The sequence below is a fragment of the Haemaphysalis longicornis genome, unplaced genomic scaffold (genome assembly GCF_048455015.1).
Source record: "Haemaphysalis longicornis isolate Haplotype H1 unplaced genomic scaffold, Haemaphysalis longicornis Haplotype H1 scaffold_30, whole genome shotgun sequence".
NCBI lineage: Eukaryota > Metazoa > Arthropoda > Arachnida > Ixodida > Ixodidae > Haemaphysalis > Haemaphysalis longicornis.
Window position 1 is genome coordinate 1,809,090 of NW_027526336.1, and position 23,753 is coordinate 1,832,842.

The following is a 23,753-nucleotide window of genomic DNA, read 5'->3' on the forward strand; positions in this document are numbered from 1 at the left end:
CATCTCCTTCAGTGGGCTGGGCAGGATCGGCGTAAACACTATGCCTAATCGCTGCTTGATTTTGCAATTAGCTTTTTAGTCCGTCGCCCTGCTGCCGTGTTCTGCTGAGCCGAGGATCGTGCTTGACCCATCACCCTGACCTGCTCATGCGAACATCGCGGGCCCTCTGGACTATTTTATCGACGACGTGCCCGGCAGACTGGTGATGGTAGCTAGCCCTATCCTAGGCTGGCTGCCTCGCTTGCCTTGCCCGGATTTCTGCAAAGACCCTTGGAAGACCACCAACCCCTGGCCAGTGGCGTCGCTCTCGACCCGTTTCAAAGGACTTCATCCCGGCATCTCCTTCAGTGGGCTAGGCAGGATCGGCGCGAACACTATGCCTAGTCGCTGCTTGATTTTGCAGTTCGCTTTTTAGTCCGTCGCCCTGCTGCCGTGTTCTGCTAAGCCGAGGATCGTGCTTGACCCATCACCCTGGCCTGCTCATGCGAACATCGCGGGCCCTCCGGACTATTTTATCGACGACGTTCCCGGCAGACTGGTGATGCTAGCTAGCCCTATCTTGGGCTGGCTGCCTCGCTTGCCTTGCCCGGATTTCTGCAAAGCCCCAGGAAGACGACCAACCACTGGCCAGTGGCGTCGCTCTCGACCCGTTTCAAAGGACTTCATCCCGGCATCTCCTTCAGTGGGCGAGGCAGGATCATCAGTGTGAGCACTATGCCTAATCGCTGCTTGATTTTGCAGTTCGCTTTTTAGTCCGTCGCCCTGCTGCCGTGTTCTGCTGAGCCGAGGATCGTGCTTGACCCATCACCCTGGCCTGCTCATGCGAACATCGCGGGCCCGCCGGGCTACTTTATCGACGACGTGCCCGGCAGACTGGTGATGCTAGCTAGCCCTATCTTGGGCTGGCTGCCTCGCTTGCCTTGCCCGGATTTCTGCAAAGCCCCAGGAAGACGACCAACCCCTGCCCACTGGCGTCGCTCTCGACCCGTTTCAAAGGACTTCATCCCGGCATCTCCTTCAGTGGGCTGGGCAGGATCGGCGTGAACACTATGCCTAATCGCTGCTTGATTTTGCAGTTCGCTTTTTAGTCCGTCGCCCTGCTGCCGTGTTCTGCTGAGCCGAGGATCGTGCTTGACCCATCACCCTGGCCTGCTCATGCGAACATCGCGGGCCCTCAGGACTATTTTATCAGCGACGTGCCCGGCAGACTGGTGATGCTAGCTAGCCCTATCTTGGGCTGGCTGCCTCGCTTGCCTTGCCCGGATTTCTGCAAAGACCCCTGGAAGACGACCAACCCCTTGCCAGTGGCGTCGCTCTCGACCCGTTTCAAATGACTTCATCCCGGCATCTCCTTCAGTGGGCTAGGCAGGATCGGCGTGAGCACTATGCCTAATCGCTGCTTCCTTCGGCAGTTCGCTTTTTAGTCTGTCGCCCTGCTGCCGTGTTCTGCTGAGCCGAGGATCGTGCTTGACCCATCACCCTGGCCTGCTCATGCGAACATCGCGGGCCCTCTAAACTATTTTATCGGCGACGTGCCCGGCAGACTGGTGATGCTAGCTAGCCCTATCTTGGGCTGGCTGCCTCGCTTGCCTTGCCTGGATTTCTGCAAAGACCCCTGGAAGACCACCAACCCCTGGCCAGTGGCGTCGCTCTCGACCCGTTTCAAAGGACTTCATCCCGGCATCTCCTTCAGTGGGCTAGGCAGGATCGGCGTGAGCACTATGCCTAGTCGCTGCTTGATTTTGCAGTTCGCTTTTTAGTCCGTCGCCCTGCTGCCGTGTTCTGCTGAGCCGAGAATCGCGCTTGACCCATCACCCTGGCCTGCTCATGCGAACATCGCGTACCCTCCGGACTATTTAATCGACGACGTGCCCGGCAGACTGGTGATGCTAGCTAGCCCTATCTTGGGCTGGCTGCCTCGCTTGCCTTGCCCGGATTTCTGCAAAAACCCCTGGAAGACGACCAACCCCTCGCCAGTGGCGTCGCTCTCGACCCGTTTCAAAGGACTTCATCCCGGCATCTCCTTCAGTGGGCTAGGCAGGATCGGCGTGAGAACTATGCCTAGTCGCTGCTTGCTTTTGCAGTTCGCTTTTTAGTCCGTCGCCTGCTGCCGTGTTCTGCTGAGCCGAGGATCGTGCTTGACCCATCACCCTGACCTGCTCATGCGAACATCGCGGGCCCTCTGGACTATTTTATCGACGACGTGCCCGGCAGACTGGTGATGGTAGCTAGCCCTATCCTAGGCTGGCTGCCTCGCTTACCTTGAACGGATTTCTGCAAAGACCCCTGGAAGACGACCAACCCCTGGCCTGTGGTGTCACTCTCGACCCGTTTCAAAGGACTTCATCCCGGCATCTCCTTCAGTGGGCTAGGCAGGATCGGCGTGTGCACTACGCCTAGTCGCTGCTTGCTTTTGCAGTTCGCTTTTTAGTCCGTCGCCCTGCTGCCGTGTTCTGCTGAGCGAAGGATCGTGCTTGACCCATCACCCTGGCCTGCTCATGCGAACATCGCGGGCCCTCTGGACTATTTTATCGGCGACGTGACCGGCAGTCTGGTGATGCTAGCTAGCCCTATCCTGGGCTGGCTGCCTCGCTTGCCTTGCCCGGATTTCTGCAAAGACCCCTGGAAGACGACCAACCCCTGCCCACTGGCGTCGCTCTCGACCCTTTTCAAAGGACTTCATCCCGGCATCTCCTTCAGTGGGCTGGGCAGGATCGGCGTAAACACTATGCCTAATCTCTGCTTGATTTTGCAATTAGCTTTTTAGTCCGTCGCCCTGCTGCCGTGTTCTGCTGAGCCGAGGATCGTGCTTGACCCATCACCCTGACCTGCTCATGCGAACATCGCGGGCCCTCTGGACTATTTTATCGACGACGTGCCCGGCAGACTGGTGATGGTAGCTAGCCCTATCCTAGGCTGGCTGCCTCGCTTGCCTTGCCCGGATTTCTGCAAAGACCCCTAGAAGACGACCAACCTCTGCCCACTGGCGTCGCTCTCGACCCGTTTCAAAGGACTTCATCCCGGCATCTCCTTCAGTGGGCTGGGCAGGATCGGCGTGCACACTATGCCTAATGGCTGCTTGATTTTGCAATTCGCTTTTTAGTCCGTCGCCCTGCTGCCGTGTTCTGCTGAGCCGAGGATCGTGCTTGACCCATCACCCTGGCCTGCTCATGCAAACATCGCGGGCCCTCCGGACTTTTATCGACGACGTGCCCGGCAGACTGGTGATGGTAGCTAGCCCTATCCTGGGCTGGCTGCCTCGCTTGCCTTGCCCGGATTTCAGCAAAGACCCCTGGAAGACGACCAACCCCTGCCCAGTGGCGTCGCTCTCGACCCGTTTCAAAGGACTTCATCCCGGCATCTCCTTCAGTGGGAGGGTAGGATCGGCGTGAACACTATGCCTAATCGCTGCTTGATTTTGCTGTTCGCTTTTTAGTCCGTCGCCCTGCTGCCATGTTCTGCTGAGCCGAGGATCGTGCTTGACCCATCACCCTGACCTGCTCATGCGAAAATGGCGGGCCCTCTGGACTATTTTATCGGCGACGTGACTGGCAGACTGGTGATGCTATCTAGCCCTATCTTGGGCTGGCTGCCTCGCTTGCCTTGCCCGGATTTCTGCAAAGACCCCTGGAAGACGACCAACCCCAGGCCAGTGGCGTCGCTCTCGACCCGTTTCAAAGGACTTCATCCCGGCATCTCCTTCAGTGGGCTAGGCAGGAGCGGCGTGAGCACGACGTCTAATCGCTGCTTGCTTTTGCAGTTCGCTTTTTGGTCCGTCGCCCTGCTGCCATGTTCTGCTGAGCCGAGGATCGTGCTTAACCCATCACCCTGGCCTGCTCCTGCGAACATCGCGGGCCCTCCGGACTATTTTATCGACGACGTGCCCGGCAGACTAGTGATGCTAGCTAGCCCTATCTTGGGCTGGCTGTCTCGCTTGCCTTGCCCGGATTTCTGCAAATACCCCTGGAAGACGACCAACCCCTGGCCAGTGGCGTCGCTCTCGACCCGTTTTAAAGGACTTCATCCCGGCATCTCCTTCAGTGGGCTAGGCAGGATCGGCGTGAGCACTATGTCTAGTCGCTGCTTGATTTTGAAGTTCGCTTTTTAGTCCGTCGCCCTGCTGCCGTGTTCTGCTGAGCCGAGGATCGTGCTTGACCCATCACCCTGGCCTGCTCATGCGAACATCGCGGGCCCTCCGGACTTTTATCGACGATGTGCCCGGCAGACTGGTGATGGTAGCACGTCCTATCCTGGGCTGGCTGCCTCGCTTGCCTTGCCCGGATTTCTGCAAAGACCGCTGGAAGACGACCAACCCCTGCCCAGTGGCGCCGCTCTCGACCCGTTTCAAAGGACTTCATCCCGGCATCTCCTTCAGTGGGCTGGGCAGGATCGGCGTGAACACTATGCCTAATCGCTGCTTGATATTGCAGTTCGCTTTTTAGTCCGTCGCCCTGCTGCCGTGTTCTGCTGAGCCGAGGATCGTGCTTGACCCATCACCCTGACCTGCTCATGCGAACATCGCGGGCCCTCTGGACTATTTTATCGGCGACGTGCCCGGCAGACTGGTGATGCTAGCTAGCCCTATCTTGGGCTGGCTGCCTCGCTTGCCTTGCCCGGATTTCTACAAAGACCCCTGGAAGACGACCAACCACTTGCCAGTGGCGTCGCTCTCGACCCGTTTCAAAGGACTTCATCCCGGCATCTCCTTCAGTGGGCTAGGCAGGATCGGCGTGAGCACTATGCCTAATCGCTGCTTGCTTTTGCAGTTCGCTTTTTAGTCCGTCGCCCTGCTGCCGTGTTCTGCTGAGCCGAGGATCGTGCTTGACCCATCACCCTGGCCTGCTCATGCGAACATCGCGGGCCCTCCGGACTATTTTATCGACGACGTGCCCGGCAGACTGGTGATGCTAGCTAGCCCTATCTTGGGCTGGCTGCCTCGCTTGCCTTGCCCGGATTTCTGCAAAGACCCCTGGAAGATGACCAACCCCTGGCCAGTGGGGTCGCTCTCGACCCGTTTTAAAGGAATTCATCCCGGCATCTCCTTCAGTGGGCTAGGCAGGATCGTCGTGAGCACTATGCCTAGTCCCTGCATGATTTTGCAGTTCCCTTTTTAGTCCGTCGCCCTGCTGCCGTGTTCTGCTGAGCCAAGGATCGTGCTTGACCCATCACTCTGGCCTGCTCATGCGAACATCGCAGGCCCTCCGGACTTTTATCGACGACGTGCCCGGCAGACTGGTGATGGTAGCTAGCCCTATCCTGGCTGGCTGCCTCGCTTGCCTTGCCCGGATTTCTGCAAAGACCCCTGGAAGACGACTAACCCCTGCCCAGTGGCGTCGCTCTCGACCCGTTTCAAAGGACTTCATCCCGGCACGTCCTTCAGTGGGCTAGGCAGGAGTGGCGTGAGCACTATGCCTAATCGCTGCTTGCTTTTGCAGTTCGCTTTTTGGTCCGTCGCCCTGCTGCCGTGTTCTGCTGAGCCAAGGATCGTGCTTGACCCATCACTCTGGCCTGCTCATGCGAACATCGCGGGCCCTCCGGACTATTTTATCGACGACGTGCCCGGCAGAATGGTGATGCTAGCTAGCCCTATCTTGGGCTGGCTGCCTCGCTTGTCTTGCCCGGATTTCTGCAAAGACCCCTGGAAGACGACAACCCCTGGCAAGTGGCGTCGCTCTCGACCCGTTTCAAAGGGCGGGCTAGGCAGGATCGGCGTGAGCATTATGCCTAGTCGCTGCTTGCTTTTGCAGTTCGCTTTTTAGTCCGTCGCCCTGATGCCGTGTTCTACTGAGCCAAGAATCGTGCTTGACCCATCACCCTGGCCTGCTCATGCGAACATCGCGGGCCCTCCGGACTATTTTATCGACGACGTGCCCGGCAGACTGGTGATGCTAGCTAGCCCTATCTTGGGCTGGCTGCCTCGCTTGCCTTGCCCGGATTTCTGCAAAGACCCTTGGAAGACCACCAACCCCTGGCCAGTGGCGTCGCTCTCGACCCGTTTCAAAGGACTTCATCCCGGCATCTCCTTCAGTGGGCTAGGCAGGATCGGCGCGAACACTATGCCTAGTCGCTGCTTGATTTTGCAGTTCGCTTTTTAGTCCGTCGCCCTGCTGCCGTGTTCTGCTAAGCCGAGGATCGTGCTTGACCCATCACCCTGGCCTGCTCATGCGAACATCGCGGGCCCTCTGGACTATTTTATCGACGACGTTCCCGGCAGACTGGTGATGCTAGCTAGCCCTATCTTGGGCTGGCTGCCTCGCTTGCCTTGCCCGGATTTCTGCAAAGCCCCAGGAAGACGACCAACCACTGGCCAGTGGCGTCGCTCTCGACCCGTTTCAAAGGACTTCATCCCGGCATCTCCTTCAGTGGGCTAGGCAGGATCATCAGTGTGAGCACTATGCCTAATCGCTGCTTGATTTTGCAGTTCGCTTTTTAGTCCGTCGCCCTGCTGCCGTGTTCTGCTGAGCCGAGGATCGTGCTTGACCCATCACCCTGGCCTGCTCATGCGAACATCGCGGGCCCGCCGGGCTACTTTATCGACGACGTGCCCGGCAGACTGGTGATGCTAGCTAGCCCTAACTTGGCTTGGCTGCCTCGCTTGCCTTGCCCGGATTTCTGTAAAGACACCTGGAAGACGACCAACCCCTGGCCAGTGGCGTAGCTCTCGACCCGTTTCAAAGGACTTAATCCCGGCATCTCCTTCAGTGGGCTAGGCAGGATCGGCGTGAGCACTATGCCTAATCGCTGTTTGATTTTGCAGTTCTCTTTTTAGTCCGTCGCCCTGCTGCCGTGTTCTGCTGAGCCAAGGATCGTGCTTGACCCATCACCCTGGCCTGCTCATGCGAACATCGCGGTCCCTCCGGACTATTTTATCGACGACGTGCCCGGCCCACTGGGGATGCTAGATAGACCTACCTTGTACTGGCTGCCTCACTTGCCTTGCCATGCTGCCTGCAACAACGCCTGGGAGACGACCAACCCCTGGCCAGTGACGTCTGTCTGGACCCTCTTAAAGGGACATCATCCCGGTATCTTCTTCACTGGGCAAGGCAGGATCGGCGTGAGCACGATGCCTAATCGCCGCTTGATTTTGCAGTTCGCTTTTTGGTCCGCCGCCCTGCTGCCGTGTTCTGCTGAGCCGAGGATCGTGCTTGACCCATCACCCTGGCCTGCTCATGCGAACATCGCGGGCACTCTGGACTACTTTATCGACGACGTGCCCGGCAGACTGGTGATGCTAGCTAGCCCTATCTTGGGCTGGCTGCCTCGCTTGCCTTGCCCCGATTTCTGCAAAGACCCCTGGAAGACGACCAACCCCTGGCCAGTGGCGTCGCTCTCGACCCGTTTCAAAGGACTTCATCCCGGCATCTCTTTCAGTGGGCTAGGCAGGATCGGCGTGAGCACTATGCCTAATCGCTGCTTGCTTTTGCAGTTCGCTTTTTAGTCCGTCGCCCTGCTGCCGTGTTCTGATGAGCCGAGGATCGTGCTTGACCCATCACCCTGGACTGCTCATGCGAACATCGCGGGCCCTCCGGACTATTTTATCGACGACGTGCCCGGCAGACTGGTGATGCTAGCTAGCCCTATCTTGGGCTGGCTGCCTCGCTTGCCTTGCCCGGATTTCTGCAAAGACCCCTGGAAGACGACAACCCCTGGCAAGTGCCGTCGCTCTCGACCCGTTTCAAAGGACTTCATCCCGGCATCTCCTTCAGTGGGCTAGGCAGGATCGGCGTGAGCACTATGCCTAGTCGCTGCTTGCTTTTGCAGTTCGCTTTTTAGTCCGTCGCCCTGATGCCGTGTTCTACTGAGCCAAGAATCGTGCTTGACCCATCACCCTGGCCAATCATGCGAACATCGCGGGCCCTCCGGACTATTTTATCGACGACGTGCCCGCAGACTGGTGATGCTAGCTAGCCCTATCTTGGGCTGGCTGCCTCGCTTGCCTTGCCCGGATTTCTGCAAAGCCACAGCCAGACGACCAACCCCTGGCCAGTGGCGTCGCTCTCAAACCGTTTCAAAGGACTTCATCCCGGCATCTCCTTCAGTGGGCTAGACAGGATCATCAGTGTGAGCACTATGCCTAATCGCTGATTGATTTTGCAGTTCGCTTTTTAGTCCGTCGCCCTGCTGCCGTGTTCTGCTGAGCCGAGGATCGTGCTTGACCCATCACCCTGGCCTGCTCATGCGAACATCGCGGGCCTGCCGGACTACTTTATCGACGACGTGCCCGGCAGACTGGTGATGCTAGCTAGCCCTAACTTGGGCTGGCTGCCTCGCTTGCCTTGCCCGGATTTCTGTAAAGACCCCTGGAAGACGACCAACCCCTGGCCAGTGGCTTAGCTCTCGACCCGTTTCAAAGGACTTAATCCCGGCATCTCCTTCAGTGGGCTAGGCAGGATCGGCGTGAGCACTATGCCTAATCGCTGTTTGATTTTGCAGTTCTGTTTTTAGTCCGTCGCCCTGCTGCCATGTTCTGCTGAGCCAAGGATCGTGCTTGACCCCTGGCCTGCTCATGTGAACATCGCGGTCCCTCCGGACTATTTTATCGACGACGTGCCCGGCCCACTGGGGATGCTAGATAGACCTACCTTGTACTGGCTGCCTCACTTGCCTTGCCATGCTGCCTGCAACAACCCCTGGGAGACGACCAACCCCTGGCCAGTGACGTCTGTCTGGACCCTCTTAAAGGGACATCATCCCGGTATCTTCTTCACTGGGCAAGGCAGGATCGGCGTGAGCACGATGCCTAATCGCCGCTTGATTTTGCAGTTCGCTTTTTGGTTCGCCGCCCTGCTGCCGTGTTCTGCTGAGCCGAGGACCGTGCTTGACCCATCACCCTGACCTGCTCATGCGAACATCGCGGGCCCTCTGGACTATTTTCTCGGCGACGTGCCCGGCAGACTGGTGATGCAAGCTAGCCCTAACTTGGGCTGGCTGCCTCGCTTGCCTTGCCCGGATTTCTGCAAAGACCCCTGGAAGACGACCAACCCCTGCCCAGTGGCGTCGCTCTCGACCCGTTTCAAAGGACTTCATCCCGGCATCTCCTTCAGTGGGCTGGGCCGGATCGGCGTGAACACTATGCCTAATTGCTGCTTGATTTTGCAATTCTCTTTTTAGTCCGTCGCCCTGCTGCCGTTTTCTGCTGAGCCGAGGACCGTGCTTGACCCATCACCCTGACCTGCTCATGCGAACATCGCGGGCCCTCTGGACTATTTTATCGGCGACGTGCCCGGCAGACTGGTGATGCAAGCTAGCCCTATCTTGGGCTGGCTGCCTCGCTTGCCTTGCCCGGATTTCTGCAAAGACCCCTGGAAGACGACCAACCCATGGCCAGTGGCGTCTCTCTCGACCCGTTTCAAAGGACTTCATCCCGGCATCTCCTTCAGTGGGCTAGGCAGGATCGGCGTGAGCACTATGCCTAGCCGCTGCTTGATTTTGCAGCTCGCTTTTTAGTCCGTCGCCCTGCTGCCGTGTTCTGCTGAGCCGAGAATCGCGCTTGACCCATCACCCTGGCCTGCTCATGCGAACATCGCGGGCCCTCCGGACTATTAATCGACGACGTGCCCGGCAGACTGGTGATGCTAGCTAGCCCTATCTTGGGCTGGCTGCCTCGCTTGCCTTGCCCGGATTTCTGCAAAGACCCCTGGAAGACGACCAACCCCTGGCCAGTGGCGTCGCTCTCGAGCCGCTTCAAAGGACTTCATCCTGGCATCTCCTTCAGTGGGCTAGGCAGGATCGGCGTGAGCACTATGCCTAGTCGCTGCTTGCTTTTGAAGTTCGCTTTTTAGTCCGTCGCCCTGCTGCCGTGTTCTGCTGAGCCGAGGATCGTGCTTGACCCATCACCCTGGCCTGCTCATGCGAACATCGCGGGCCCTCTGGACTATTTTATCGGCGACGTGCCCGGCAGACTGGTGATGCTAGCTAGCCCTATCTTGGGCTGGCTGCCTCGCTTGCCTTGCCCGGATTTCTGCAAAGACCGCTGGAAGACGACCAACCCCTGCCCAGTGGCGTCGCTCTCGACCCGTTTCAAAGGACTTCATCCCGGCATCTCCTTCAGTGGGCTGGGCAGGATCGGCGTAACCACTACGCCTAATCGCTGCTTGATATTGCAGTTCGCTTTTTAGTCCGTCGCCCTGCTGCCGTGTTCTGCTGAGCCGAGGATCGTGCTTGACCCATCACCCTGACCTGCTCATGCGAACATCGCGGGCCCTCTGGACTATTTTATCGGCGACGTGCCCGGCAGACTGGTGATGCTAGCTAGCCCTATCTTGGGCTGGCTGCCTCGCTTGCCTTCCCCAGATTTCTGCAAAGACCCCTGGAAGACGACCAACCCCTGGCCAGTGGCGTCGCTCTCGACCCGTTTCAAAGGACTTCATCCCGGCATCTCCTTCAGTGGGCTAGGCAGGATCGGCGTGAGCACTATGCCTAATCGCTGCTTGCTTTTGCAGTTCGCTTTTTAGTCCATCGCCCTGCTGCCGTGTTCTGCTGAGCCGAGGATCGTGCTTGACCCATCACACTGGCCTGCTCATGCGAACATCGCGGGCCCTCCGGACTATTTTATCGACGACGTGCCCGGCAGACTGGTGATGCTAGCTAGCCCCATCTCGGGCTGGCTGCGTCGCTTGCCTTGCCCGGATTTCCGCAAAGACCCCTGGAAGACGACCAACCCCTGGCAAGTGGCGTCGCTCTCGACCCGTTTCAAAGGACTTCATCCCGGCATATCCTTCAGTGGGCTAGGCAGGATTGGCGTGAGCACTATGCATAGTCGCTGCTTGCTTTTGCAGTTCGCTTTTTAGTCCGTCGCCCTGATGCCGTGTTCTACTGAGCTAAGGATCATGCTTGACCCATCACCCTGGCCTGCTCGTGCGAACATCGCGGGCCCTCCGGACTATTTTATCGACGACGTGCCCGGCAGACTGGTGATGCTAGCTAGCCCTATCTTGGGCTGGCTGCCTCGCTTGCCTTGCCCGGATTTCTGCAAAGACCCCTGGAAGACGTCCAACCCCTGGCCAGTGGCGTCGCTCTCGACCCGTTTTAAAGGAATTCATCCCGGCATCTCCTTCAGTGGGCTAGGCAGGATCGGCGTGAGCACTATGCCTAGTCGCTGCTTGATTTTGCAGTTCACTTTTTAGTCCGTCGCCCTGCTGCCGTGTTCTGCTGAGCCAAGGATCGTGCTTGACCCATCACTCTGGCCTGCTCATGCGAACATCGCAGGCCCTCCGGACTTTTATCGACGACGTGCCCGGCAGACTGGTGATGGTAGCTAGCCCTATCCTGGGCTGGCTGCCTCGCTTGCCTTGCCCGGATTTCTGCAAAGACCCCTGGAAGACGACCAACCCCTGCCCAGTGGCGTCGCTCTCGACCCGTTTCAAAGAACTTCATCCTGGCACCTCCTTCAGTGGGCTAGGCAGGATCGGCGTGAGCACTATGCCTAATCGCTGCTTGATTTTGCAATTCGCTTTTTAGTCCGTCGCCCTGCTGCCGTGTTCTGCTGAGCCAAGGATCGTGCTTGACCCATCACTCTGGCCTGCTCATGCGAACATCGCGGGCCCTCCGGACTATTTTATCGACGACGTGCCCGGCAGAATGGTGATGCTAGCTAGCCCTATCTTGGGCTGGCTGCCTCGCTTGTCTTGCCCGGATTTCTGCAAAGACCCCTGGAAGACGACAACCCCTGGCAAGTGGCGTCGCTCTCGACCCGTTTCAAAGGGCGGGCTAGGCAGGATCGGCGTGAGCATTATGCCTAGTCGCTGCTTGCTTTTGCAGTTCGCTTTTTAGTCCGTCGCCCTGATGCCGTGTTCTACTGAGCCAAGAATCGTGCTTGACCCATCACCCTGGCCTGCTCATGCGAACATCGCGGGCCCTCCGGACTATTTTATCGACGACGTGCCCGGCAGACTGGTGATGCTAGCTAGCCCTATCTTGGGCTGGCTGCCTCGCTTGCCTTGCCCGGATTTCTGCAAAGACCCTTGGAAGACCACCAACCCCTGGCCAGTGGCGTCGCTCTCGACCCGTTTCAAAGGACTTCATCCCGGCATCTCCTTCAGTGGGCTAGGCAGGATCGGCGCGAACACTATGCCTAGTCGCTGCTTGATTTTGCAGTTCGCTTTTTAGTCCGTCGCCCTGCTGCCGTGTTCTGCTAAGCCGAGGATCGTGCTTGACCCATCACCCTGGCCTGCTCATGCGAACATCGCGGGCCCTCTGGACTATTTTATCGACGACGTTCCCGGCAGACTGGTGATGCTAGCTAGCCCTATCTTGGGCTGGCTGCCTCGCTTGCCTTGCCCGGATTTCTGCAAAGCCCCAGGAAGACGACCAACCACTGGCCAGTGGCGTCGCTCTCGACCCGTTTCAAAGGACTTCATCCCGGCATCTCCTTCAGTGGGCTAGGCAGGATCATCAGTGTGAGCACTATGCCTAATCGCTGCTTGATTTTGCAGTTCGCTTTTTAGTCCGTCGCCCTGCTGCCGTGTTCTGCTGAGCCGAGGATCGTGCTTGACCCATCACCCTGGCCTGCTCATGCGAACATCGCGGGCCCGCCGGGCTACTTTATCGACGACGTGCCCGGCAGACTGGTGATGCTAGCTAGCCCTAACTTGGCTTGGCTGCCTCGCTTGCCTTGCCCGGATTTCTGTAAAGACACCTGGAAGACGACCAACCCCTGGCCAGTGGCGTAGCTCTCGACCCGTTTCAAAGGACTTAATCCCGGCATCTCCTTCAGTGGGCTAGGCAGGATCGGCGTGAGCACTATGCCTAATCGCTGTTTGATTTTGCAGTTCTCTTTTTAGTCCGTCGCCCTGCTGCCGTGTTCTGCTGAGCCAAGGATCGTGCTTGACCCATCACCCTGGCCTGCTCATGCGAACATCGCGGTCCCTCCGGACTATTTTATCGACGACGTGCCCGGCCCACTGGGGATGCTAGATAGACCTACCTTGTACTGGCTGCCTCACTTGCCTTGCCATGCTGCCTGCAACAACGCCTGGGAGACGACCAACCCCTGGCCAGTGACGTCTGTCTGGACCCTCTTAAAGGGACATCATCCCGGTATCTTCTTCACTGGGCAAGGCAGGATCGGCGTGAGCACGATGCCTAATCGCCGCTTGATTTTGCAGTTCGCTTTTTGGTCCGCCGCCCTGCTGCCGTGTTCTGCTGAGCCGAGGATCGTGCTTGACCCATCACCCTGGCCTGCTCATGCGAACATCGCGGGCACTCTGGACTACTTTATCGACGACGTGCCCGGCAGACTGGTGATGCTAGCTAGCCCTATCTTGGGCTGGCTGCCTCGCTTGCCTTGCCCCGATTTCTGCAAAGACCCCTGGAAGACGACCAACCCCTGGCCAGTGGCGTCGCTCTCGACCCGTTTCAAAGGACTTCATCCCGGCATCTCTTTCAGTGGGCTAGGCAGGATCGGCGTGAGCACTATGCCTAATCGCTGCTTGCTTTTGCAGTTCGCTTTTTAGTCCGTCGCCCTGCTGCCGTGTTCTGATGAGCCGAGGATCGTGCTTGACCCATCACCCTGGACTGCTCATGCGAACATCGCGGGCCCTCCGGACTATTTTATCGACGACGTGCCCGGCAGACTGGTGATGCTAGCTAGCCCTATCTTGGGCTGGCTGCCTCGCTTGCCTTGCCCGGATTTCTGCAAAGACCCCTGGAAGACGACAACCCCTGGCAAGTGCCGTCGCTCTCGACCCGTTTCAAAGGACTTCATCCCGGCATCTCCTTCAGTGGGCTAGGCAGGATCGGCGTGAGCACTATGCCTAGTCGCTGCTTGCTTTTGCAGTTCGCTTTTTAGTCCGTCGCCCTGATGCCGTGTTCTACTGAGCCAAGAATCGTGCTTGACCCATCACCCTGGCCAATCATGCGAACATCGCGGGCCCTCCGGACTATTTTATCGACGACGTGCCCGCAGACTGGTGATGCTAGCTAGCCCTATCTTGGGCTGGCTGCCTCGCTTGCCTTGCCCGGATTTCTGCAAAGCCACAGCCAGACGACCAACCCCTGGCCAGTGGCGTCGCTCTCAAACCGTTTCAAAGGACTTCATCCCGGCATCTCCTTCAGTGGGCTAGACAGGATCATCAGTGTGAGCACTATGCCTAATCGCTGATTGATTTTGCAGTTCGCTTTTTAGTCCGTCGCCCTGCTGCCGTGTTCTGCTGAGCCGAGGATCGTGCTTGACCCATCACCCTGGCCTGCTCATGCGAACATCGCGGGCCTGCCGGACTACTTTATCGACGACGTGCCCGGCAGACTGGTGATGCTAGCTAGCCCTAACTTGGGCTGGCTGCCTCGCTTGCCTTGCCCGGATTTCTGTAAAGACCCCTGGAAGACGACCAACCCCTGGCCAGTGGCTTAGCTCTCGACCCGTTTCAAAGGACTTAATCCCGGCATCTCCTTCAGTGGGCTAGGCAGGATCGGCGTGAGCACTATGCCTAATCGCTGTTTGATTTTGCAGTTCTGTTTTTAGTCCGTCGCCCTGCTGCCATGTTCTGCTGAGCCAAGGATCGTGCTTGACCCATCACCCTGGCCTGCTCATGTGAACATCGCGGTCCCTCCGGACTATTTTATCGACGACGTGCCCGGCCCACTGGGGATGCTAGATAGACCTACCTTGTACTGGCTGCCTCACTTGCCTTGCCATGCTGCCTGCAACAACCCCTGGGAGACGACCAACCCCTGGCCAGTGACGTCTGTCTGGACCCTCTTAAAGGGACATCATCCCGGTATCTTCTTCACTGGGCAAGGCAGGATCGGCGTGAGCACGATGCCTAATCGCCGCTTGATTTTGCAGTTCGCTTTTTGGTTCGCCGCCCTGCTGCCGTGTTCTGCTGAGCCGAGGACCGTGCTTGACCCATCACCCTGACCTGCTCATGCGAACATCGCGGGCCCTCTGGACTATTTTCTCGGCGACGTGCCCGGCAGACTGGTGATGCAAGCTAGCCCTAACTTGGGCTGGCTGCCTCGCTTGCCTTGCCCGGATTTCTGCAAAGACCCCTGGAAGACGACCAACCCCTGCCCAGTGGCGTCGCTCTCGACCCGTTTCAAAGGACTTCATCCCGGCATCTCCTTCAGTGGGCTGGGCCGGATCGGCGTGAACACTATGCCTAATTGCTGCTTGATTTTGCAATTCTCTTTTTAGTCCGTCGCCCTGCTGCCGTTTTCTGCTGAGCCGAGGACCGTGCTTGACCCATCACCCTGACCTGCTCATGCGAACATCGCGGGCCCTCTGGACTATTTTATCGGCGACGTGCCCGGCAGACTGGTGATGCAAGCTAGCCCTATCTTGGGCTGGCTGCCTCGCTTGCCTTGCCCGGATTTCTGCAAAGACCCCTGGAAGACGACCAACCCATGGCCAGTGGCGTCTCTCTCGACCCGTTTCAAAGGACTTCATCCCGGCATCTCCTTCAGTGGGCTAGGCAGGATCGGCGTGAGCACTATGCCTAGCCGCTGCTTGATTTTGCAGCTCGCTTTTTAGTCCGTCGCCCTGCTGCCGTGTTCTGCTGAGCCGAGAATCGCGCTTGACCCATCACCCTGGCCTGCTCATGCGAACATCGCGGGCCCTCCGGACTATTAATCGACGACGTGCCCGGCAGACTGGTGATGCTAGCTAGCCCTATCTTGGGCTGGCTGCCTCGCTTGCCTTGCCCGGATTTCTGCAAAGACCCCTGGAAGACGACCAACCCCTGGCCAGTGGCGTCGCTCTCGAGCCGCTTCAAAGGACTTCATCCTGGCATCTCCTTCAGTGGGCTAGGCAGGATCGGCGTGAGCACTATGCCTAGTCGCTGCTTGCTTTTGAAGTTCGCTTTTTAGTCCGTCGCCCTGCTGCCGTGTTCTGCTGAGCCGAGGATCGTGCTTGACCCATCACCCTGGCCTGCTCATGCGAACATCGCGGGCCCTCTGGACTATTTTATCGGCGACGTGCCCGGCAGACTGGTGATGCTAGCTAGCCCTATCTTGGGCTGGCTGCCTCGCTTGCCTTGCCCGGATTTCTGCAAAGACCGCTGGAAGACGACCAACCCCTGCCCAGTGGCGTCGCTCTCGACCCGTTTCAAAGGACTTCATCCCGGCATCTCCTTCAGTGGGCTGGGCAGGATCGGCGTAACCACTACGCCTAATCGCTGCTTGATATTGCAGTTCGCTTTTTAGTCCGTCGCCCTGCTGCCGTGTTCTGCTGAGCCGAGGATCGTGCTTGACCCATCACCCTGACCTGCTCATGCGAACATCGCGGGCCCTCTGGACTATTTTATCGGCGACGTGCCCGGCAGACTGGTGATGCTAGCTAGCCCTATCTTGGGCTGGCTGCCTCGCTTGCCTTCCCCAGATTTCTGCAAAGACCCCTGGAAGACGACCAACCCCTGGCCAGTGGCGTCGCTCTCGACCCGTTTCAAAGGACTTCATCCCGGCATCTCCTTCAGTGGGCTAGGCAGGATCGGCGTGAGCACTATGCCTAATCGCTGCTTGCTTTTGCAGTTCGCTTTTTAGTCCATCGCCCTGCTGCCGTGTTCTGCTGAGCCGAGGATCGTGCTTGACCCATCACACTGGCCTGCTCATGCGAACATCGCGGGCCCTCCGGACTATTTTATCGACGACGTGCCCGGCAGACTGGTGATGCTAGCTAGCCCCATCTCGGGCTGGCTGCGTCGCTTGCCTTGCCCGATTTCCGCAAAGACCCCTGGAAGACGACCAACCCCTGGCAAGTGGCGTCGCTCTCGACCCGTTTCAAAGGACTTCATCCCGGCATATCCTTCAGTGGGCTAGGCAGGATTGGCGTGAGCACTATGCATAGTCGCTGCTTGCTTTTGCAGTTCGCTTTTTAGTCCGTCGCCCTGATGCCGTGTTCTACTGAGCTAAGGATCATGCTTGACCCATCACCCTGGCCTGCTCGTGCGAACATCGCGGGCCCTCCGGACTATTTTATCGACGACGTGCCCGGCAGACTGGTGATGCTAGCTAGCCCTATCTTGGGCTGGCTGCCTCGCTTGCCTTGCCCGGATTTCTGCAAAGACCCCTGGAAGACGTCCAACCCCTGGCCAGTGGCGTCGCTCTCGACCCGTTTTAAAGGAATTCATCCCGGCATCTCCTTCAGTGGGCTAGGCAGGATCGGCGTGAGCACTATGCCTAGTCGCTGCTTGATTTTGCAGTTCACTTTTTAGTCCGTCGCCCTGCTGCCGTGTTCTGCTGAGCCAAGGATCGTGCTTGACCCATCACTCTGGCCTGCTCATGCGAACATCGCAGGCCCTCCGGACTTTTATCGACGACGTGCCCGGCAGACTGGTGATGGTAGCTAGCCCTATCCTGGGCTGGCTGCCTCGCTTGCCTTGCCCGGATTTCTGCAAAGACCCTGGAAGACGACCAACCCCTGCCCAGTGGCGTCGCTCTCGACCCGTTTCAAAGAACTTCATCCTGGCACCTCCTTCAGTGGGCTAGGCAGGATCGGCGTGAGCACTATGCCTAATCGCTGCTTGATTTTGCAATTCGCTTTTTAGTCCGTCGCCCTGCTGCCGTGTTCTGCTGAGCCGAGGATCGTGCTTGACCCATCACCCTGACCTGCTCCTGTGAACATCGCGGGCCCTCTGGACTATTTTATCGGCGACGTGCCCGGCAGACTGGTGATGCTAGCTAGCCCTATCTTGGGCTGGCTGCCTCGCTTGCCTTGCCTGGATTTCTGCAAAGACCCCTGGAAGACGACCAACCCCTGGCCAGTGGCGTCGCTCTCGACCCGTTTCAAAGGACTTCATCCGGCATCTCCTTCAGTGGGCTAGGCAGGAGCGGCGTGAGCACTACGCCTAATCGATGCTTGCTTTTGCAGTTCGCTTTTTGGTCCGTCGCCCTGCTGCCGTGTTCTGCTGAGCCGAGGATCGTGCTTGACCCATCACCCTGGCCTGCTCATGCGAACATCGCGGGCCCTCTGGACTATTTTATCGGCGACGTGCCCGGCAGACTGGTGATGCTAGCTAGCCCTATCTTGGGCTGGCTGCCTCGCTTGCCTTGCCCGGATTTCTGCAAAGACCCCTGGAAGACGACCAACCCCTGGCCAGTGGCGTCGCTCTCGACCCGTTTCAAAGGACTTCATCCCGGCATCTCCTTCAGTGGGCTAGGCAGGATCGCGTGAGCACTATGCCTAATCGCTGCTTGCTTTTGCAGTTCGCTTTTAGTCCATCGCCCTGCTGCCGTGTTCTGCTGAGCCGAGGATCGTGTTTGACCCATCACCCTGGACTGCTCATGCGAACATCGCGGGCCCTCCGGACTATTTTATCGACGACGTGCCCGGCAGAATGGTGATGCCAGCTAGCCCTATCTTGGCTGGCTGCCTCGCTTGCCTTGCCCAGATTTGTGCAAAGACCCCTGGAAGACGACAACCCCTGGCAAGTGGCGTCGCTCTCGACCCGTTTCAAAGGACTTCATCCCGGCATCTCCTTCAGTGGGCTAGGCAGGATCGGCGTGAGCACTATGCCTAATCGCTGCTTGATTTTGCAGTTCGCTTTTTAGTCCGTCGCCCTGCTGCCGTGTTCTGCTGAGCCGAGGATCGTGCTTGACCCATCACCCTGACCTGCTCCTGTGAACATCGCGGGCCCTCTGGACTATTTTATCGGCGACGTGCCCAGCAGACTGGTGATGCTAGCTAGCCCTATCTTGGGCTGGCTGCCTCGCTTGCCTTGCCTGGATTTCTGCAAAGACCCCTGGAAGACGACCAACCCCTGGCCAGTGGCGTCGCTCTCGACCCGTTTCAAAGGACTTCATCCCGGCATCTCCTTCAGTGGGCTAGGCAGGAGCGGCGTGAGCACGACGCCTAATCGCTGCTTGCTTTTGCAGTTCGCTTTTTGGTCCGTCGCCCTGCTGCCGTGTTCTGCTGAGCCGAGGATCGTGCTTCACCCATCACCCTGGCCTGCTCATGCGAACATCGCGGGCCCTCTGGACTATTTATCGGCGACGTGCCCGGCAGACTGGTGATGCTAGCTAGCCCTATCTTGGGCTAGCTGCCTCGCTTGCCTTGCCCGGATTTCTGCAAAGACCCCTGGAAGACGACCAACCCCTGGCCAGTGGCGTCGCTCTCGACCCGTTTCAAAGGACTTCATCCCGGCATCTCCTTCAGTGGGCTAGGCAGGATCGGCGTGAGCACTATGCCTAATCGCTGCTTGCTTTTGCAGTTCGCTTTTTAGTCCATCGCCCTGCTGCCGTGTTCTGCTGAGCCGAGGATCGTGTTTGACCCATCACCCTGGACTGCTCATGCGAACATCGCGGGCCCTCCGGACTATTTTATCGACGACGTGCCCGGCAGAATGGTGATGCCAGCTAGCCCTATCTTGGGCTGGCTGCCTCGCTTGCCTTGCCCGGATTTGTGCAAAGACCCCTGAAGACGACAACCCCTGGCAAGTGGCGTCGCTCTCGACCCGTTTCAAAGGACTTCATCCCGGCATCTCCTTCAGTGGGCTGGGCAGGATCGGCGTAACCACTACGCCTAATCGCTGCTTGATATTGCAGTTCGCTTTTTAGTCCATCGCCCTGCTGCCGTGTTCTGCTGAGCCGAGGATCGTGCTTGACCCATCACCCTGACCTGCTCATGCGAACATCGCGGGCCCTCTGGACTATTTTATCGGCGACGTGCCCGGCAGACTGGTGATGCTAGCTAGCCCTATCTTGGGCTGGCTGCCTCGCTTGCCTTCCCCAGATTTCTGCAAAGACCCCTGGAGACGACCAACCCCTGGCCAGTGGCGTCGCTCTCGACCCGTTTCAAAGGACTTCATCCCGGCATCTCCTTCAGTGGGCTAGGCAGGATCGGCGTGAGCACTATGCCTAATCGCTGCTTGCTTTTGCAGTTCGCTTTTTAGTCCATCGCCCTGCTGCCGTGTTCTGCTGAGCCGAGGATCGTGCTTGACCCATCACACTGGCCTGCTCATGCGAACATCGCGGGCCCTCCGGACTATTTTATCGACGACGTGCCCGGCAGACTGGTGATGCTAGCTAGCCCCATCTCGGGCTGGCTGCGTCGCTTGCCTTGCCCGGATTTCTGCAAAGACCCCTGGAAGACGACCAACCCCTGGCAAGTGGCGTCGCTCTCGACCCGTTTCAAAGGACTTCATCCCGGCATATCCTTCAGTGGCTAGGCAGGATTGGCGTGAGCACTATGCATAGTCGCTGCTTGCTTTTGCAGTTCGCTTTTAGTCCGTCGCCCTGATGCCGTGTTCTACTGAGCTAAGGATCATGCTTGACCCATCACCCTGGCCTGCTCATGCGAACATCGCGGGCCCTCCGGACTATTTTATCGACGACGTGCCCGGCAGACTGGTGATGCTAGCTAGCCCTATCTTGGGCTGGCTGCCTCGCTTGCCTTGCCCGGATTTCTGCAAAGACCCCTGGAAGACGTCCAACCCCTGGCCAGTGGCGTCGCTCTCGACCCGTTTTAAAGGAATTCATCCCGGCATCTCCTTCAGTGGGCTAGGCAGGATCGGCGTGAGCACTATGCCTAGTCGCTGCTTGATTTTGCAGTTCACTTTTTAGTCCGTCGCCCTGCTGCCGTGTTCTGCTGAGCCAAGGATCGTGCTTGACCCATCACTCTGGCCTGCTCATGCGAACATCGCAGGCCCTCCGGACTTTTATCGACGACGTGCCCGGCAGACTGGTGATGGTAGCTAGCCCTATCCTGGGCTGGCTGCCTCGCTTGCCTTGCCCGGATTTCTGCAAAGACCCCTGGAAGACGACCAACCCCTGCCCAGTGGCGTCGCTCTCGACCCGTTTCAAAGAACTTCATCCCGGCACCTCCTTCAGTGGGCTAGGCAGGATCGGCGTGAGCACTATGCCTAATCGCTGCTTGATTTTGCAATTCGCTTTTTAGTCCGTCGCCCTGCTGCCGTGTTCTGCTGAGCCGAGGATCGTGCTTGACCCATCACCCTGACCTGCTCCTGTGAACATCGCGGGCCCTCTGGACTATTTTATCGGCGACGTGCCCGGCAGACTGGTGATGCTAGCTAGCCCTATCTTGGGCTGGCTGCCTCGCTTGCCTTGCCTGGATTTCTGCAAAGACCCCTGGAAGACGACCAACCCCTGGCCAGTGGCGTCGCTCTCGACCCGTTTCAAAGGACTTCATCCCGGCATCTCCTTCAGTGGGCTAGGCAGGAGCGGCGTGAGCACTACGCCTAATCGATGCTTGCTTTGCAGTTCGCTTTTTGGTCCGTCGCCCTGCTGCCGTGTTCTGCTGAGCCGAGGATCGTGCTTGACCCATCACCCTGGCCTGCTCATGCGAACATCGCGGGCCCTCTGGACTATTTTATCGGCGACGTGCCCGGCAGACTGGTGATGCTAGCTAGCCCTATCTTGGGCTGGCTGCCTCGCTTGCCTTGCCCGGATTTCTGCAAAGACCCCTGGAAGACGACCAACCCCTGGCCAGTGGCGTCGCTCTCGACCCGTTTCAAAGGACTTCATCCCGGCATCTCCTTCAGTGGGCTAGGCAGGATCGGCGTGAGCACTATGCCTAATCGCTGCTTGCTTTTGCAGTTCGCTTTTTAGTCCATCGCCCTGCTGCCGTGTTCTGCTGAGCCGAGGATCGTGTTTGACCCATCACCCTGGACTGCTCATGCGAACATCGCGGGCCCTCCGGACTATTTTATCGACGACGTGCCCGGCAGAATGGTGATGCCAGCTAGCCCTATCTTGGGCTGGCTGCCTCGCTTGCCTTGCCCGGATTTGTGCAAAGACCCCTGGAAGACGACAACCCCTGGCAAGTGGCGTCGCTCTCGACCCGTTTCAAAGGACTTCATCCCGGCATCTCCTTCAGTGGGCTAGGCAGGATCGGCGTGAGCACTATGCCTAATCGCTGCTTGATTTTGCAGTTCGCTTTTTAGTCCGTCGCCCTGCTGCCGTGTTCTGCTGAGCCGAGGATCGTGCTTGACCCATCACCCTGACCTGCTCCTGTGAACATCGCGGGCCCTCTGGACTATTTTATCGGCGACGTGCCCGGCAGACTGGTGATGCTAGCTAGCCCTATCTTGGGCTGGCTGCCTCGCTTGCCTTGCCTGGATTTCTGCAAAGACCCCTGGAAGACGACCAACCCCTGGCCAGTGGCGTCGCTCTCGACCCGTTTCAAAGGACTTCATCCCGGCATCTCCTTCAGTGGGCTAGGCAGGAGCGGCGTGAGCACTACGCCTAATCGATGCTTGCTTTTGCAGTTCGCTTTTTGGTCCGTCGCCCTGCTGCCGTGTTCTGCTGAGCCGAGGATCGTGCTTGACCCATCACCCTGGCCTGCTCATGCGAACATCGCGGGCCCTCTGGACTATTTTATCGGCGACGTGCCCGGCAGACTGGTGATGCTAGCTAGCCCTATCTTGGGCTGGCTGCCTCGCTTGCCTTGCCCGGATTTCTGCAAAGACCCCTGGAAGACAACCAACCCCTGGCCAGTGGCGTCGCTCTCGACCCGTTTCAAAGGACTTCATCCCGGCATCTCCTTCAGTGGGCTAGGCAGGATCGGCGTGAGCACTATGCCTAATCGCTGCTTGCTTTTGCAGTTCGCTTTTTAGTCCATCGCCCTGCTGCCGTGTTCTGCTGAGCCGAGGATCGTGTTTGACCCATCACCCTGGACTGCTCATGCGAACATCGCGGGCCCTCCGGACTATTTTATCGACGACGTGCCCGGCAGAATGGTGATGCCAGCTAGCCCTATCTTGGGCTGGCTGCCTCGCTTGCCTTGCCCGGATTTGTGCAAAGACCCCTGGAAGACGACAACCCCTGGCAAGTGGCGTCGCTCTCGACCCGTTTCAAAGGACTTCATCCCGGCATCTCCTTCAGTGGGCTAGGCAGGATCGGCGTGAGCACTATGCCTAATCGCTGCTTGATTTTGCAGTTCGCTTTTTAGTCCGTCGCCCTGCTGCCGTGTTCTGCTGAGCCGAGGATCGTGCTTGACCCATCACCCTGACCTGCTCCTGTGAACATCGCGGGCCCTCTGGACTATTTTATCGGCGACGTGCCCGGCAGACTGGTGATGCTAGCTAGCCCTATCTTGGGCTGGCTGCCTCGCTTGCCTTGCCTGGATTTCTGCAAAGACCCCTGGAAGACGACCAACCCCTGGCCAGTGGCGTCGCTCTCGACCCGTTTCAAAGGACTTCAACCCGGCATCTCCTTCAGTGGGCTAGGCAGGAGCGGCGTGAGCACGACGCCTAATCGCTGCTTGCTTTTGCAGTTCGCTTTTTGGTCCGTCGCCCTGCTGCCGTGTTCTGCTGAGCCGAGGATCGTGCTTCACCCATCACCCTGGCCTGCTCATGCGAACATCGCGGGCCCTCTGGACTATTTTATCGGCGACGTGCCCGGCAGACTGGTGATGCTAGCTAGCCCTATCTTGGGCTGGCTGCCTCGCTTGCCTTGCCCGGATTTCTGCAAAGACCCCTGGAAGACGACCAACCCCTGGCCAGTGGCGTCGCTCTCGACCCGTTTCAAAGGACTTCATCCCGGCATCTCCTTCAGTGGGCTAGGCAGGATCGGCGTGAGCACTATGCCTAATCGCTGCTTGCTTTTGCAGTTCGCTTTTTAGTCCATCGCCCTGCTGCCGTGTTCTGCTGAGCCGAGGATCGTGTTTGACCCATCACCCTGGACTGCTCATGCGAACATCGCGGGCCCTCCGGACTATTTTATCGACGACGTGCCCGGCAGAATGGTGATGCCAGCTAGCCCTATCTTGGGCTGGCTGCCTCGCTTGCCTTGCCCGGATTTGTGCAAAGACCCCTGGAAGACGACAACCCCTGGCAAGTGGCGTCGCTCTCGACCCGTTT

The 23,753-nt window shown here is 58.5% G+C and overlaps 1 protein-coding gene and 3 pseudogenes across 1 annotated transcript; all 4 read left to right on the top strand.

Moving 5' to 3' along the window:
- Nucleotides 1–1,550: 1,550 nt before the first annotated feature.
- LOC144177746 (uncharacterized) lies at nucleotides 1,551–7,441 on the top strand (annotated as a pseudogene).
- Nucleotides 7,442–9,575: 2,134 nt separating this feature from the next.
- Nucleotides 9,576–10,457, top strand: LOC144177747 (uncharacterized; annotated as a pseudogene).
- A 796-nt stretch (nucleotides 10,458–11,253) lies between these two features.
- On the top strand, nucleotides 11,254–13,457 carry LOC144177748 (uncharacterized; annotated as a pseudogene).
- An 8,505-nt stretch (nucleotides 13,458–21,962) lies between these two features.
- Nucleotides 21,963–23,515, top strand: LOC144177749 (uncharacterized). Its single transcript, XM_077705325.1, has 2 exons — nucleotides 21,963–22,449; nucleotides 23,121–23,515. The coding sequence occupies exons 1-2, from the start codon at nucleotides 21,963–21,965 to the stop codon at nucleotides 23,513–23,515; spliced, it is 882 nt and encodes a 293-aa protein (XP_077561451.1).
- The last annotated feature ends 238 nt before the right edge of the window (nucleotides 23,516–23,753 follow it).